The 18,821-nt window shown below is 46.5% G+C and overlaps 1 protein-coding gene and 1 non-coding gene across 2 annotated transcripts in view; one reads left to right on the top strand and one right to left on the bottom strand.

The window, feature by feature from the left end:
* Window positions 1-320: 320 nt before the first annotated feature.
* Window positions 321-18,821, bottom strand: part of LOC135479280 (uncharacterized) — a 38,234-nt gene continuing 19,733 nt past the window's right edge. Inside the window, exons 7-8 of the mRNA XM_064759098.1 lie at window positions 3,161-3,310; window positions 321-2,329 (exon numbers count right to left, since the gene is read on the bottom strand). Of these exons, the coding sequence (XP_064615168.1) occupies window positions 2,253-2,329; window positions 3,161-3,310 (227 nt within the window). The 3' untranslated portion in view covers window positions 321-2,252. The remainder of the gene's footprint in view (window positions 2,330-3,160; window positions 3,311-18,821) is intronic.
* Window positions 7,462-7,534, top strand: Trnai-aau (transfer RNA isoleucine (anticodon AAU)). Its single transcript has one exon. It is a non-coding gene; the product is annotated as a tRNA-Ile (tRNA).

Genomic DNA, 18,821 nt, shown 5'->3' with positions numbered 1-18,821 from the left:
TGTAGTACATTGTTTGGAGTAATTCGTACTGTCGTCACTACTCTGGTTTTACTCTCTATGCTTTATACATATTACTAGGTCGTCTCTGCTTTGGTTTTACTCTCTATGCTGTAGATCTTTTCTTATATTGCATTACACTCAATATTATGAGGGTATTTTACAAAATGCCTTCCCCACCCCTACTGAGCTCTGACTGTTTTTTTTTCACCCTAATGGTGAAATAACTCCAATCAAATAAGTAAGTAAATTTACAAAAGGGCAATATCAGTACAGATTTGTCAATTAAAAATAAAAACAAGATAAGACATTGTGTATGAAAATGTTAATGACTTTTATTTATTGAAATACTGTACAAAATCGTTGATACCATCCAGCTATACACGATTTATGGCCGAACGAAATGCTGAGGAAACTTGTACATTCATCAGCGTTTTATCGGGAGCTAAAGAGAAGGATCAGCCAATCTTAGATCTGCACACTGGATATTGCCTCCACCTTTCCTGTTATCATTTGAGTACATATCGTCCACTTAATCTGATGATTCGTTAGATGTGTTCAGTTAATATAAACGAGTCCCCATCCAACAAGCCATTTTCTTGAAAACACTAATGGGGATACATATAGCACTAGGTCGATCAATATAAAACATTTTCAGGTCTCGAGTTGACCAAAACTGCCTCCGCTCGAATTGTTTTTTATTTTACATATTTTATCTTCATTTTTAAAAATCACAAGTTGATAATATTAGCGCTATTGCGCTAACTCTAATTGTTTGGGACACTCCAATTTATCAGAGCCTAAAGGGTAAATCATATAACTGACAAGTTTCTCTCCAGCGATAAGACTTACTGGCAGTCAAGATAAACATTCAAGATGGCGGTCTGACCGGTTACATTATGAAATTTTTGCTGAGGAAAGAGTCTGTGAAACACGAGAATATATGAGAACCAAAAATGATTTCAGCAGACCATTGCTTGTATTTTGATCCCGCTGTTATTCAGGGCAAAGGTAAAATTGCGTCTAGCCATGCCGCCATCTTGACGGTCTAGTTCGAGAGTTGCATTGTCTAAACAACAGCGGATTTAAAACCTGGGTAATTCTTCCCGGACACTTTTACTTGTGAAACAAAGGCAATACCTCATGGGTGGTATGTGGAAAAAAAGTTTTTGACCTTTAACAAACCGATAATATTCCTGCTTCATACGCATTCAATAATTAGACAAGGTTTCATTTATTTTTAGATAAACATACATTACACACGGTGTTTCTACTGACGCTAAATATCACACAGATTTGGACATGGGAAATAAAACTTGTATTTTCTACACGATGTATGCGAAAAATAACACAACAGTAAAATGGTGTTAACTGTCACAGTATTCTAAATGTGAATGCAGCCATAAAAGTGTTGATTTGTGTACCACTGCAACCTTGTTCATATTCAGATGATGTCAAATGTCAATCTCCATTGTGTGACTGTACACAATCGTCTCTGCTACAGGTGTACTGCTACAGTTTCGTGGATACGCAGCTCTGTTAAATGTGCAGCCATATGATCGCAGAAAATAACGAGCTCCTTCTGCTGTGTACCATTCCCATATCGTTGATTTTCAATCCTGTTAAATTTGTCTTTGCGACCGCTTGAATCACGCGCTGTTTATCTCGCTTCATATACACATTAAATCGCATTTACATATTAAAACCAAACAAGCTTCATTGATCAAATTTTAAATAGCCCCATGGAAAAAAGATATGTACCTTTCTATACGAGTATTTCATGTATCCTAACCTTTCAGGCAAAACCATAACTCGTAAGCATATCTGTATATAGTATGTGTAAAAAATTGGATAAATCCTTTAGATGACACTTTGAAACCACTTGCTAGTGTCACGTGACAGCTGTGACGTCACTGTTAACGCTCCCCGCTATATAAGCAGATATATAAATCAGTTATATCTGTAGCAGGGGAGATTGTTTACACAGATAGAAAGTGAGTGAGATTTGGTAGCACGTGTTAACATGCAGGCACAATACTTAACGCCATGGGGTGCGAAATCAAATAAATTAACCACGTAATTTTTACGTCACGTCAACTTACATCGTAAAAAAGTACATAAACATGTCTTCAACCAAGCAAAAAACGAATTAAAAAGAAAACAACATCAAATAAAGTTGAGGCTTTTAAAATGGTCTATAAAATTAAAGTTTATACATTCATGAATGTTTTTGACAGCAAGTCTAACTTCATCATCTACATCGTCTGTCGTCCGAAGAGAGCCATACAGATGGCGGTAACAAGGTGGAACAAGGTCGGAGTGACAGCTGATCCTGCGAAATGACAGTACGGTAAGGCAAAGTTAGCATTTATTTATTCATTCAGTTATTTGATTTGGTGTTTTGTATTTCAAGCGGGAGGTAAAGGGTATGTGGGGGTGAATATCGCTTTGTATGGCAATGGGTATTCCAAAGTAAATAAGTAGCGATACACAAATTCACAAACGGCGATATTCTACGAACGGCAAACTTATTTAACAACAAGAAAGACTTGGTGATATGATCTTGGTGATGTGATATAGCATAACGACGACTGAAATATTTGTATATCTATTTATTAATTTAGGTGATTAATGTGTTAAGGTATAGAGTGAGTGAGTGAGTGCTCGGGATGAAGCGAGAGTGCTCGAAACTTCCCCACTTTTTACTAAGCCAGCAGCCGTCACGAGGATTTTGGGGCAGACACACAACTGTACATGTAGCTCTTCCACTCTTGAACTGATGGAAGGAGATCTATTCACTGAGATCTAGCGAAATGAAAGGGATCCCACGGTAGGCAAATTCCAAAACGAGGCAATCTGGCCAAGTTAAGTTGCAGAGGGATGTACTATGCGTGTAACACAGATATTAGTGCCATATGTAAACGGTCGTAGATAACTAAACCTCGAGAGGCAGGACAAGACATATCTTTGCTGAAAGCAGGTATTTTTAATGAACGCTAGGCCCCTAATTTTTTAAATCTGGTCGAGGTCATGTAAGTTAAATAAAAATTACATAAAAAGCACAGTTTTTAACACCAGTCACATAAACACATACATGAAGACATCACGTGTGGATGTTAGCCTAAAAATACAGGAAATATTAGACAGAAAGGGAACTGCTTACCAGAATTCGGCTTTAGGCACTTTGTGATGTTGTCGGTGGTTTCGGGGCATGTTCCACACACCAGTCCAATGCTACAGGTAAAGCCCGTGGCAACCAGTGCATCTTTCGGGCTGTACAAACATACGTTTCCTTGAGTAACCGTGCCCTTGACTGAAAAAAGGGATATCTTAATGTTCCTTCATGTAACAAAATATGATCAAAATATGATATGAATATGAATATGCCCGGAAATACAAAACAGAAAAGCCCCGTGTGTAAATTGCCAACATCTATATAAAAAAGACACTAAAAATTGTTATATATGTTAATTTGTGCCCTTCCACTCACCGACATCCCCACCCACACACACCCACACACACCCACACACGCATCATCCACACAGTTGCGTTGGTAGAGCGTCCGCTTCGGGACCGGTAGATCCAGGATCAATCCTTGATCGAGTCACACCTAAGACTTTAAAAGAGGAAGCTGTAACTTCCTCGCTTGGCGTTCAGCATGAAGGGGATAGTGCAACGACTGGTTGACCCGTATCAGTATAATGGCTCGGGCGGGGCGGCTTACTTGCCTTCGGTAAGTCGTCTCAGTGAAGCAGTACTAAATAAAAGAGCGGTGGAAATCCGTCCTGCTACAAGGAGGCACATTGCACACGTATATGCACCCTAAAGATTCCTTCGTCGTCATATGACTGAAAAATTGTTGAGTACGACGTTAAACCACAAGCACTCACTCACTCCACACAGTTGCCGTCGTAAATCATGAAATCACAACAGATATCATTAAAACGCACAAAGTTGCAATTGGTAAATGATATAAGCTATCGATATTCACAAATGTGTGAATATCCATTCGTTTCTTTATAATGTATTTAACTTATCTATAAAAGAAATGTCCATAAAGGCCTATACATTTGTTTTTTGTTTACTCCACCTACTAAATAACCTTTATTTGTTTAGAAAAAAACTTTGCAACAAGCTAACCGTCCCTGTGTGGCTTATGCCAAAAACCAGACTGCTCACAGTGATAGGCCCTCTTCGGAGTGAAGTGAGGCCTCAACTTTATTATATAACATGTGTAGCCGATGAAACAGACAAGGTCAAAACAGTACAAAAGGCATATCTATTCCTATCATATGTCGTGGCTAATATCTCATTCCCTTAGGTCTATGAAATGTTTGTTTCTGAAACAGGCTTTTGTTTTATGAATTAAATCCTAAATATTTGACTGAGTCTATGATGGACACTTTTATGAATGTGAACTGACAAACTTATATAGGTGCCTTTTGCTAGGTGTAATTGTACGGTATACTTACAAATGGCAACTCAAATTGCACTCACTAGAACAAGACTATTTCGGTGTGTGGACTAAAAGGACGATGCCCGAGATTTTGACAAAAATATTTTAGAATAGCCCAAAACAATTACATTTGAGAAAAACATCAGCCTCGTCTGTGCGCCAGTTACCGTTGAAGATCGTTAAAACAGATCGTAAAATTTGTAATATGGGTAGCTTTATAACCTTTCAAACATTAGGGTCATTTTAACAATAAATGAAGCTGCTAAAGCAGCGATTCCGGGGTCGGAATTTAATCGCAATCGTGAAAAACGTGTGCGTCGTGATCAGAACATCGAACTACGCCAAGCAGCTTTCTTAAAAAAATTTTAATCACGTGACAACTTCGGTAAGCTGGAATCGAACGCGTAAGCGTTAAAAGCTCGGCGTGATCTGCCCAATGCCACTTTTACGACGTCAATCATCTTCACCGTTCAACTGCCCGAGACACATCTGCGTCATACCACAGGCCCGGGTGACGGTTAGTGTTTAAATCCTTCTGTAATTAGGTCGTCAGGGACAATTTTGCCAAAATCTCCCTTAATATCTACTAAATATATGGTAAATCTGCATTTGGACATTATTAAAAAAACGTGCATGTCCTGTGTTTTTTGACACAGTTCCCCGATTGTCATCATACATACAGTACATGTGCAGCCCTTTACACACAAGGGTATTCACCTTTATAGCTGTAACAATACCCTCTCACGTCACATGCAAAAATGAGGGAAATTGCGCTTTTTCGCGTTTTGATCGCAATTTGCGACAAAAATATACATCGCAGGAAAAACAATAAGATCGGATTCGTGACCAGGATGTCAAACTATGTAGGGTGACATACTTAGAGTACTTCTACATTCATCCTAGAGACGAACAGAGTGTATATGAATTATATAACATACACTTGTAAATGCGACAAAATATAGAAAATCGGCCTTTTGTCAAATTTTGAAGCCTTGTATATCCTGTATTTATTCAGGCAGCTCACAGGTTGGCAGTATCCATACAGTAATGATACACTTCCTTCCACTCAGCAATTTTGAACTTTACAGAAATGTCAGTTTTCTGTCAGGTCACCTACAAATATGAATGAAAAAACTGCATATTTTCGTTTTTTGATCGCAATTTGCCACATAAGTACAGCTAAAAAAGACCGGTATCATGTAAAACCTAATTAGCATAAACAGTGCATTTTTTCTTCCAAATAGTCTTGAGGTAACGCTTGTTACGTGTGCTAAATTTCAAGGCAATCAGAGAATATATTTTGAATAAAATAACTTAAATGTTTTAGATTTGGCCCAAAATGGCCGCCAGGCCACCTGACTGAGGACACTCAAATCTTTACCCGTAAGAGCACATCCCTGGGTCTATCAACTACCTAAGTTTCATGCATATCTGTCTAACATTCCCAGCTGTAGACCTTTTTTCAATTCTAAACAATTTAAAAACGGCGATTTTTTGGCATGTAGTACTTCTGGTTTGCTGACGTCATTGCTGGTTAAGTAAATGTTTTCTAATTGCCTTGGATTGATGTTAGACCTTAAGATATACCAACTTTCTGCTTTCAGGTTTTGCAAAAATTGCATTTTTGGAATCAGCGTCTAAAACTGCGTCAGATAGGACTGTTTACAGGACATCATCTGAAGAAGTGTAGAAATTATTAGCCAAAAACGAAATTTGGGACCACATGACATGTTCACCCTATCGCGAGAGTAGTATAGAATGTAGGTTTGGGGTCTCCGTGAGGAGCCATTTTTTGAGGTTTTAGAGGAGCCGTTTTTTGAGGTGATGTGGTGGTGACGTCACACCTGCCAGCCCGAAGGGCTGGTAGGTGTGACGTCACCCCTCAGTTGTGGGTTTTTTTTCCACGCCGCGGGGCGTATGTGTATAGACGAGTGTGATATAGTGTACAGTATAACAGTATAGGGAAAAAAAGAGCGAAAAAAAAGAGGCAAAACGTCGGCTTGTAAAGTCGAGTGGGACAGCTCGAAAAGAGCTCCCGGGCGCCAAAACGGACCAATGGGTGAGCCGGATTTGCCCCCAAACTGCCCAATGGGGGGCCCGCAAAACGGACCAATCAGCGTGCGAGAAGAGGTTACGTAAGAAAAAACGAACCAATCAGCGTGTGGTGAATTTCCGCATAGATAGGTACAAAAAGACAGGTGCAGCAGTAGCAGATCACTTCACCCGAAGACACCGACCGACCGAGCGAGCGAGCGACCGAGTAAACAAGCAACGATGGATCAAGAGGATTTCGAGGTTAATATGGAGAAGAAGACGTTGGAGGAGAAGAAGACGGAGAAGCTATTTACCTGCGAGGTGTGCGATCGAGGATTTACCCGACGTGATAACTGGCAACGTCATCAAAAAACACAGCACGGCGATAAGGAGAAAAAGAAGAAGACGGAGAAGTATTTTTGCCGGGTGTGTGCCCAGCACTTTACCCTGCGGCGTAACTTGCTCCGACACCAGCGGACGCATCACCAGCCCCAGACAAACAAAAGATTCACCTGCTCGACCTGTGAGCGGGCGTTTTTTCGCCGAGAAAATTTGATCCGCCATCAACAGCGCCATGGCAACAAACAAGAACGTGTGTGGGATTGTGAAGACTGTGGGAAGTCTTTCTACCGGTTGTGGGATTGGCGGACCCATCAAAGTGGGAAACACGGCTTGGTAAGTTCTTTTTTTATTTTTTATTTTAATTTATTTAAAAATTATCTTTGAAAAAAAAAAACAAAACACGGAGACCTGATCTTCCGCTGCCTGATATACGTATGTGGGGATGTAGTTCCTGTTCTTGAAGGAATTATGGCGGAGTAACATAGCATGCGCGATTTTAATCCTCAGCGAAAACTAGGTCAATGCTGATCAATTGTTTAGCTGTCGGTGTGTCGAAAAAAAAAGAGAGAAAGACGCGATACAGCAGACGCCGCTTGATTATGGAGGTTGAAAAGCCACTCTATTGCATGAATGGCCGGTTAGCTCAGTCGGCAGAGCGTCGGGCTAATAACGCGAATGTCATGGGTTCGAGCCTCATATCGGCCAGTTGACATTTTTGTTGGTGGGCATTGATTTTTTTTTTCCTTTTCATTTCTTTGCATACTATTTCGTTTTAAATAACGACGAGTATGTTGAATTTGGGGATAGTCTTTGAAGTCCAATATTGAATCATGTGCATGTATGAGTAGTTGCTTTCCGCGTTCAGCGTTGGTCATCTCAGACTTGGTGATAAAAAGGGTCCGTTTCCCCAAAAAAAAAATCATGCGCACAATAAATGTACATGATTTGTTTGTTTCAGGCTGGGGATGAATTAGGGGGAGTAATTTGCTTCTTGAAAGTTAATTTAAGACAGTAAAAGCTATCTCATGTTACATGTTTGTAACAGTATATGAAAAAAAAGTATAAAAAAAACTTCTTTACTGGATCGTATACAATAAGACATGCTGCATTTCATTGCTGAAAATTACTATGCAGCCGATCAAAACAAAAAACCAGGTGTCCAAACAAAAACCACGTGTCAAAACAAAGCACAGCTGACAACGATATGTTTCCTGAACAATGGTGAACGGGAATACCTATCTGGATGGTTCCTATGTTTTATGTATTAAAAAAATAAAAAGGGACTGGGTCAGTGTGTCAGTGTGTCATGCTAGGGCTGCTATCTATCGGAATGGTTCCTATGTATTATGTATTAAAATAAATTTTTTTTAGCGGATTGACGTTTCATTTTAATTAGTAGATTACCGAATAAAGTAGTTGTCTATCGGTCACCTTCAGACGTTGTTGTTGTTTCCAATTAATTAATATTACGTAATATTACGTTTCGTATTCTCTAGATTTCTTATTGAAATAACAGTAGTTTTAGTTCAATATATTTAAGGATAGTTGTGTCTTTTAATAGTTTGTAACTCTAGTAAAGCTAGATAGAAAGCCTGAGTAGCTTAGAGGATATTTCCTTATGTATTTCGTAGTAGAAATCCACGAATGTGTGCGATGTCAAATGTATGTAAACAAGGGGGATAACTCCTGATGGAATACGCTTAGCAGGGGCGACTACTTTTGTTGGAATAATGGAAATAAGGGGCATAACTCTAAATGTCAAACGACAATACGTGTCTGGAAAGAGTAATATATAGTAACTTTCTTTATTTTTTTGTTCCAAAACTGTATAGGGGTTTTGCAGAGTTAACAATTGTATCAGTATATATATCTATATATATATAGATTTATTTTATTTAGTTCATATTTGAGTAAAGCAAACTTATGTCACAATTCATTTAAACACATTGTATGACTTTATTTCACTTAATTTACAATATCCCATGAAAATTAATTATGATTTGTTGTTATTTAAATCGGGCACTCATTTACCATCCTTGAGACGACAGCCAATAGTATGGGTCAGTGTGTCAGTGTGTCATGCCAGGGTTAATATCTATCGGAATGGCTCCTATGTATTATATGTATTATAAAATTTTTTAGCGGAACATATGTACATATGCACATATGTACAATAGTATGTATATAGAGTATGTCTAGGGTTTACCTAGGTTATAACGTCTACACCCTTCTATGTTACAGAGACCTGTTTCATCTACCACCACCACCACCACCGACGACAACAAACCCAGCACGAGTCAAGCTCAAGTGAGTTTAGCGGGGGATGCCTCGCTGAAAGAAGAAAAGAAAAAACAAAAGAAAAAAAGTCCAACGAGCCAGTTCGAGCCCGACCCGGTACACCCTCACGAGGCTGTCTTGCCGAGCGGTGACAGTGACGTACGGGAGTTGTACCAGCGGCATTGGCGATCGATCAGGACGTATTTCCATCGCCACAAACCAATTCAAGACTGCTATAATTACCGACTGAGTGATCTCGGTGCTATCCCAGCCTATGTAGACGAGATTTACGAAGACCAGCCGACTACTTTCACTATCAATTACAGTTTTGGATATATCCTCCGCCACAAAGAGACGGGTCAGGTGCGGTATTATTACCCGAGCACCAACAACACCCGAGTACTCGACGCACCGTACCGCGTGGCGAGTCGGGCTGACCTGCGAGGATTCCACACCCAGCATCTCCTCACCCAAGACCCGCTTACCTGGGCCCAAAAACAACGCCCCAATACGAAATGGACCGTCGACCTCATCACCAACGTGCTGTTTTTCGTCCACAAACTCCCGCATCAGCCTATCGGTAAAGGTGGGGTGACGTTACCCTCTTACCTGAAAGGAAACAAGGGGTTACACACGTTGGTGGGTGGAGCTCATGGTCCTTACAGGGACTATTTGTGTTTGTTTCGGTGTCTGGCCGTCCATCTAGACCAGGCCAACCCCAAAAACTGCGACGCCCAGGCTGAGGTGTATTACCGCAGGTATCTGGAGGAAATGGAGATGGAGCCGAGGTATTTCCGCGGAGTACCCCTCAGTGCGCTGGACACGGTGGAAAGCCTGTTTCAAGTGAACATTCAAGTCTACCACCTCATCCCCATGGACAGGTCGTACTCAGCACAACTCATTCACCGCAGTGCCGAGCGCTATTCTACACCTACCCTGCGGTTAAACCTGTACCAGCGGCATTTCAGCTATATCAAAGACATGGGACGTTATGCTCGATCTTTCACCTGCCAGGTGTGCCAGAAGAGTTTTCGAACACTGTGGGAGTTACGACGGCACGGTCAAACGTGCACCGACGCCATTCGACGAAAGTACCCGGGGGGTGTCTTCCGCAATCAGCCCACCATTTTCGAAACGTTGGCGGACATGGGGATCGAACTCCAGGACGGTGACGACGGCATCTTCCCGTACCGAGCGTGTTATGACTTTGAGGCGTACTTGGCTCCGGTGAACCCGGTGGACGATGCGGAGACTACCTCGACGGAATGGACGGCTCAACACATCCCCATGAGTGTCAGCGTCAACTCTAATGTACCGGATTACGACCAGCCCGTGTGTTTCATCTCCACCGGCGATCCCCAGGTACTCGTCGGGGATATAATGGCTACCTCAACACCATCAGCGAGATCAGTAGCGCCTATCTCCACGAGCGTTATGCTTACATCCTGGACGCCTTAGACGAGCGGATCGATCCCGACGAGAAGAAACCGTCTTACACACGCCGAGTGCGGGACAGATTCGTGACCTATATGGACCAACTCCCCGTCCTCGGCTTTAACTCGGGTAACTATGACCTGAACTTAATCAAACAACAAGCTTTACCCCCACCTGGTCCAGAGCGGTGATTTGGAGTATGTGATTAAGCGGAACAATAATCACATGGCCCTCGCCACACCGCAGCTGAAATTTCTGGACATTCGGAATTACCTGGCCCCGAATTACAGTTACGACAAGTGGTGAAAGCTTACGGACTGTCACGTGACCAAGGGGAAATTTTGTTACAGCTACATAGACTCCCTGGCCCGGCTGGAGGAAACCACACTGCCACCGCAGCATGCTTTCGACAATGATCTCACCCACCAGCCGTGCACGGACGCGGAGTACAAGACCTTACAGACGGTGTGGCGAGAGCACGGCATGCGGACCGTCCAAAGACTTGCTGCGGTGGTATAATAACCTAGACGTCATTCCCTTTATGGAGGCTGCGGAGAAGATGTCGGTGTTCTACCGAACCATGCATGTGGATGTCTTCAAACACTGCATCAGCATACCAGGGCTTACCCTCCGCTACTTATTCCATGATTTACGCTCCGTGTTCACCCTCGTCGGTGAGAAAGACAAAGGACATGCACGATTGCCTCAAGAAAAAACATCGTGGGTGGGGCCGAGTATCATTTTCCACCGCTACCACGAACGAGGTGTGACCCGTATACGGGGCGGAAAAGCTGTGTCAGCGCATCGTGGATTCGATGCCAACGCGCTGTACCTGTACTGCCTGGCCTCACCTATGCCGGCAGGTCACTAGCGTCCGTTGGCGCCGTCAGGACGGGGGAGAGAAGTTCGTTCCCCTCCGGCACCGCCACCCGTCTGGCTGAAAAATGGCTGGACTGGAAGGCACAGCAGCTGGGGGTATCGATCCGTCACCGACTCAATCACACCGAGAAGCGGATCGGTGATCGACAACTCCCCGTAGACGGGTTCGCCTATATCGACGGACAGCCTACTGTGTTTCAATTCCACGGGTGTTATTTCCACTATCACGGCTGTCACCTGAATCACCCTCGCCCGGGAAAGGTGTGCTACAATGAGCGGCGGGGATTAACCCCCCAGGACTTACGGCAGGAGGTGGATGCGAACGACGCATACATTCGCTCCCAGGGCTATCCATTGGTAACGATATGGGAGTGCGAGTTCCACCGCCAACGCGCGACAAACCCAGCCTTACGGGACTTCCTACAACAGTACGGTTTACCCCCGTCACAGCGACAACCCAAGACACAAGCTCAGCTCATGGAGGCTGTCATTCAAGGTCAGTTGTTTGGATTTGTGGAATGTGACATCCACGTGCCGGACCACCTCAAAGCGGACTTTGCCGAATGCCCACCCATCTTTAAAAACACCGAGGTGAGTCGGGCTGATATAGGCCCCACCATGGCAGAGTTCGCGGCTGTGAATGACATTATGCCCACACCCAGGCGTATGCTGATCGGGAGCATGTTTGGGAAGCAAATTCTGCTAGCCACACCTCTGCTCCAATGGTATCTCGGTCGGGGATTGGTCGTCACGCACGTCTACCAAGCGATGGAATACACACCGAAGCGAGCGTTCGAATCCTTCGCAGACGCCGTCACCCAAGCTCGACGGGAGGGGGATGTCAACCCGACCAAAGCCCTGATCGGAGAGACGATGAAGCTGTTGGGGAATTCAGGTTATGGAAAAACCGTCACCAATCAAGACCGACACGTGGATGTCAAAATCTGCGATCTGGCAAAAACACGAAAATTACTGGCGAGTGTTCGGTGTCGAACCGTCGACCCCATCGACGAGACCACCTTTGAAGTGACGAGTAGCAAGAAAACCATTCGCTACAATCTCCCCTTGCAAATAGGGTGCATGGTCTACCAGTATGCCAAACTCCGCATGCTGGAATTTTATTACGATTTCATGGCTCGTTTTTTCGACAAGGCGGATTGGCAGTACTGTGAGATGGACACAGACTCTGCGTACATGGCTTGGTCCGACCCAGACTGGGAATCCCTCGTCAAACCCGAGCTGCGAGCCGTGTACGAGACCGAGCGGGATGCGTGGTTACCCCGTCGCGACCATTACGACCACGATAAGCGCACACCGGGGCTTTTCAAAGTCGAGTGGACCGGTGATGCTATCGTCAGTTTGTGTTCCAAGACTTATTATTGTTACGGCGGGGCATCCAACGCCAAAGACAAACTCTCCTGCAAAGGTGTGAGCGCACGAGGTGTGGACAAGGCCGTGTACCTCTCTGTGTTGCGCAATCACCAAAGCGCGAGTGGTGTGAATCGGGGGATGCGGATGCGGGGCAATACGATGTACTCGTATACCCAACACAAAGACGCATTCACATACTTTTACGGAAAGCGAAAAGTGCTCCCCGACGGGGTGAGCACCACCTATTTAGATCTGTAGAACAGTGCTATGGATACTCTACACACCCGGCTCCTGTGCTCTTGTGCTCTTGTGACACTTCCCACGGCCCTTTTCAGGGCCAACCAACTCTTCCCGAAAGAGTACTTTCTCAATCTAAGGACTAAAAAAAAAAAAGAAAAAAAAGAAGCCCCACACCAGACACAGTCTTCCCATTTTTTTTTTTAATTGTACAATTTTTTCATGTGTTTTATCATTCGCAGTGGTACGTACGTGAAAAAGTTAAAAACGCCTAGCGGGGGGCGGCGGGTCGGTAGCCGTAATAGCCTGACACACTGACCCGACTTGCCGTGCCTGCTACATAGTCATACATTGTTGCCGAGCGGTGCCTTGCCGGTATACGGCAGACGGCCTGGTAACAATGTATGACGCAACAATGTATGACGATGTAACAGGCGGTGAGTGGGTCAGTGTGTCAGTGTGCTATAGCTGGCCTGCATGCTGTTGTGGTAGTCCTCATCATAATAAAGAAAAAAGTCAAACCACCACGGTATGTGAGTCTCATAGTCTCTTTTTTTAATTTTATTCCATACTGTATGGGGTAACAGGTCGAACAGGGAAAACAAGAACGTGGAATGCATAACACATCGAACTGGAAAGAAAGAATGTTATTTGATGTATGTTTTACAGTCCATGGGTGTGGAAAAAAAACGAGGGATGAATCCCAAACTGACGATCCACCCAATCGAACACCCGCAAGTCATTATCGTAGGTCGTGCACGCTGTGTCCAACGTGTGTACAATAGCATCCATGGGACGTCCTCGAGCTTGCTGGGTTAAGTAATACACACAATAGTGACCGCACACGGTCGTGTCCAGACTCTGCAGCCGCCGATCGTTCCACGTCCAGTGGTGTGTTCCCCGGTTAAGCCAAGCGGTGATATCGGGGTAGAGGGGTGGGAGTCCGTAGGAATCAAAGTATTCGCCCCGGAGATGGGGTGGGTTGGACCACTGGTCTATGAAGACGGCGACCCAATGTCGTCCTGGGCGAAGGCACGTGTCTGTGTTAATGATGCAGGCCCAGGGGGTCCAGGGGATCCTAGGGGTGGGGCGTGAGGGTCGTGAGGGTCGTGAGGGGAGTGAGAGGCGTGAGGGGAGTGAGGGGAGATGATCCCGAGGGTAGACACCACCTCCTGCCCCCACCACAGCCCGGGTAAACACGTCTGTTTGTAGCACACGTCGCAATTGTACCGTGTCCATGTTGTTGTTTGTTGTTTTGGGCTGTTCAACTGGCGAAGTCACAGAGCACGTTTCGGCTTTGGTCTATTTCTATGATATTGCTGAATTCAGCGTAGCACACCACGTTAATGGTTTCCGGCAGTGGTTTGGCAAACCGCATCTCCAGGCGCAAATCCCCTTTTTGTACCAGGTTCAGTTGGTGGTCATCGTGGAGGCTAGGGGTCAAGTCGAAACAAAACAGCGTGTGACCTTCGGCGAATGTGGTGCGCTTGATATTGTTTCCCTCGTCGTGGAACGCTTTCCCCGTGTGGGTAAAGAGGTTCATGTACGTGCGGATGAAATTCTCGTTCTCAAAGTCGGGTGTCAGGGGCTTGGTTGGAATCTGACGACCGCCAACGTACAAGGCGACGCAGTTTGTGTAGTAGTGTCGGAAACGAAACGGGTTTTTAGTGTAGTCCCCGTCAAAAGCCTTGTTGCTCACACACCCCACCACTAAACGTGTCGGTAAGCTGCCCAGAAATAGGTTTTGTTCATTGATGAGGGTGTGACCTCTGGGGACAGAGAAATACTTGGTCAGCACGCGGCGGATTGGGTACTTGGCAGGAGCTTTGGCCAAGGCTTTCAAATGCCCCAGTTGCACACCGCTGGTGATTTTCACTTTGCGCACAAAGATCAAGACCTCCTCCAAGCGAGTCTTGTAGCCGGGAGCGGCTTCATCGGACATCAAAGCAAACGAATCCTTAGCCGGGGTGAGACGGATGCGGACCGTGACGTTGTTGAGCAGGTGTCGGTGTTGCAGGAACATGTCACAATGCAGGCGACCCAGCATGTCAACCGACCGACTTTCAGCCGTGCAGTTCAGCCGATCGACAAACCCGGCGTTGGTGTCAGTCATCGTGTCAAACTTTCCTGGGGTGTCCGCATACCACAAGGCAGCAGACAGCTGGCTCTTTTTAGCCTCTTTACCGTAAGACAACAATGTCTCCAAGTAAGCCCGGTATGGGTACATGTTGGTGGACGGCGTGATGAGTTTATCGTTCAGGGAGACGTCTACCTGTCGCCACATGGATTGTATCCACAGGTTAGTCGGAGCCACCTTCTTGTCAGCCGCCACAGCCGTCCCGTCCCCGTTGAGGATTTTTGCCTTCACGTACAGCATGGTGTTGGCCAAGTCCAAGTAAGTGTCTGCGTCAGCGTTGGTGATGACAAATTCTACAGGTCCCACATCACTCAGGCTGGCGATGGGGCTGTAAGCATCCCAGCGGCCTTCTCGAACGCTGGTGTCGGTCGGGGGTAAGGTCCACAAATCAAACTCACTGCTGACGGACGGGCAGCATTCGGGGTGGGGAAGAGCCATGGCTTGTGTATGTGCGCGTGCGCGTGTGTGTTTAGCTGAAAATATCCGGTGGATTCAGGGCATTCGATGTGGCTCGAGTTTTGATGTGTCTTCTTCTGGGCTTGACGGCACGTCTTTTAAGTCCCACGTGTCGGTGACGAGTGGGCGTGACGCGCGGTGTCTTCCGTTTTATAGGCTCACCCAGTAACCGCTGTCGGGCGTAGCGACTAGCTTTGACCAGCAGCTGTTTTCCAGTCGCCAAACCGCGTCGTTTCAAAGCCTGTTGTGGTGACACGCCCCCACTCAGCACGTCCCCCACGACTTGCAGTCCGGTTCGTAACGCCGTTTTGCCCAGTGCTTTCACAGCCGGCGAGGTTAACAAGGGCTGTGGGAGGAGTTTGCTGAGACCACCCAGCAAACCGTGACCGCGCTGGACAGCCACACCCCGAAACACAGGTAACCCACCTCCGCCGGCTTGTTTGGTGTAATAGTCGATGTAAGCCTGCTGTGATGCCATTATTGCAAGGGTAAAGCACGCCGCTGTCGAAAGTGAAGTGTCACCACCACTTTACCGCGTTCAAATGCGACGGATCGACCCGTGTCGTCCCTAATATCAATGTCCACCGTCGAGAAATGTTTGGACTGCACGGGGATGTATTCCACGTGTTGGAAAGTCTTGGAGACGTGCTCCCCATACTGCCCTTCCGTGGTAACCGTCCGCAACAGCGGGGCCAACGTGTCCCCCACCACACGCGGTTCGATAATGTCTGTGTACACGTACAGCGTGGGTGTGCTGATCGTTAAATCCTCGGCACCGACATACATGAGGTCCGCCGGTCCCATGAGCCATCCGCACGGTAAATTCATGAGTTGCATTAGCCGTGGGCTGAAACCAAGCCCCAGTGGTTTCTCAAACCGCACGCTGTATTTCCGCTGCATATCGTCGAACTCAAACGTTAAGTCCCCGGCGTGCTCCTGGAGATCGCGGATCTCTGTCTCGCTTAACAATTTGGTCAACCCCCAGGCCAGGTCTTTGGGTGTCGGGTAGTAGCCGGCTGGTAATATGAGCTTATGCGTACCGTGGTGCGAGTCTTTTGGGGAGTCTATGGTATACCACACTTCACCTGACCGCACGTTAAACCAGGTCCGGGGATACTGTATTTCGACCAGCCCACATTCCCAGTCACCTGTCAAATGGATGGGGCGGGGTAATTGGGTGGTGAAACGCGTCAAGGTATTGTTGGGGAAGTAGTCCAGCGAGCTGTTACTGGGTAGCGTCACGTAAAACATGGTGTGGGTGAGATGATCTCCCTCAGGTGGACTGATCGTTTTGTCCTCTGGTGCCTGTATTTAATTAATAGGGACTCCACCTGAGCGGGCGTATGATAGATGAAGCGGGCCGGAGTTCAGGTCGCTGGCCTCGTCGCGTCTTCTTGGGTCGCTTTGGTGTGGTGTGTGTGGTGTGTGTGGTGTGTGGTGTGTGTGTGGAACTAGAGGTGGTAGTGGAGGGCCTGGTTTTTTTTTATGTTGGCTGGTCGGGGTTCTGGCGATCGGGGGATTCCCCAGCTCGGTCGGGGGATTCCCCAGCTCGGCGGGTGTGCTCATTTTTTCCCGCACCCAAGCCCGGTAGTGATCCCGGGGTATTGAGCGCTCGTGTGAGGGGCTAGGGGTGGTAGGGGTGATAGGGATGGTAGGGGTGGTAGGCTGGAAGGTTTGGGTCGGGGTGTCTAACATCGCCTTATCCGCCTCGCTCAAAAAACGACTGGCTGTGGATTTGGCCTGAGGTGGGATCGAACTCGGTCGCCGCCCGATTTGGTATTGATCTTGAAACGTTCGGTACCGTTGAAGGGTGTGGTGATATCGCTATATTTTCTCCTCGTCCGAGAGAGTCCTGTCGTGGAGGATCGAGGCCATCTCTTGATCGAGCGTGTTGAGGGCTTTCACCGTACTGGGGACGGGGTATGGGGAGTTGGGGTGGGCTGGAGGTGGATGGGCTGAAGGTGAAGGTCGTGTGAGCGTCTCTAAGAGCCGTGGCTCGACCAAGGCCATTTTCTTGGCGTGCTGCATTACCTACCACCAGCTATAGCCTTACTAGTGACACCCTTAACGACACCGCCGACAACACCCCCGAGAACGGCTGGTACAATGGCTTTGGCGAGGAGGGGAGCGAGAAGCAGTGGCAGGAATCCACCACGTTGAACAATCCGTCCTTTCTTATGCAGGGGAACACTTTTCTTCACCAAAGTGCGAAGACCCGTCTTGTGTCGCTGTAACTTCACCTTCTAAGCCGGCGAGAGTGGGACGTTTCCATTTAACACATTCTTAGCACATTCACACAAGCACCGGAGTAATCCTGGATCGTTACCCCGCAGCACAGCCTGACGAATAGAGGGGGTGGCTCGCGCGAGTAGGGTTAATAAGGGACCGTAACGTTGGAGACGGTGTGACCTCATCACGGGTCGTCGTCGTGAGAGCAACTGAGGTGATAGACTGTGTGTTCAAAGTTTTATGATGACACACTGACACACTGACCTAGTCACCGCTCGCCGCAATAATACACTGTTTTTACCAGTCCGTCAGCTGACACGTCAGCCAGCCCACCCACCAGCCTACCCACCAGCCAGCCAGCCAAAACAAACTGATGTGGTAGATTGTAGGTTCAAAGTTGGTGTTATGACTTGGGGAGATAGGCGTGTTGAATCTCCCCGGGGAAAATGTGGGTGCGAAGTCGCAGGTGATCGGGTGTGGTTTGCTTGAAATCCACCAGCAAATACCCGTGAGGTTCAGCCGTGGCATCTTCAAAGGCCTCGCGCACGTACTGTGTCCGCCCTGGAGCCATTTGTTTAGCGATCGTGGTAATTTGGGATACATCTCGATGGGTTTTTGAACAGCACCAAGTAGTGTGCGTTCAGACTGATGGTCCGATGGTCTTTGGTTTTGTTAAACAAATTCTGCACGATGTACACCACGCTGATATTGCGGTGGTGACTGCCTTTGGTGAAGAGTTTTGTCACGCGATCGTCGGCTTCAGCCATCAAATCATCCACGACGACTAACGTCCGCTCCCCCGGGTCGAAACTGGACGGGCTGGGCACACCTTCTTCAAACTGAACGTGAGGTAACGTGGTGTACAATGGCTGCCACTCCCCGTAACACCAGACGATGCGTTGTGGGGGTGGATGAATGAGAGCTGGAGCGTGTTCCACTAACCGTTTCACAAACACAGACTTCCCAGATCCC

The sequence above is a fragment of the Liolophura sinensis genome, chromosome 12 (genome assembly GCF_032854445.1).
Source record: "Liolophura sinensis isolate JHLJ2023 chromosome 12, CUHK_Ljap_v2, whole genome shotgun sequence".
Lineage (NCBI taxonomy): Eukaryota > Metazoa > Mollusca > Polyplacophora > Chitonida > Chitonidae > Liolophura > Liolophura sinensis.
The sequence above is the reverse complement of the archived record's forward strand: the minus strand, read 5'-3'. Positions and strand labels throughout refer to the sequence as shown.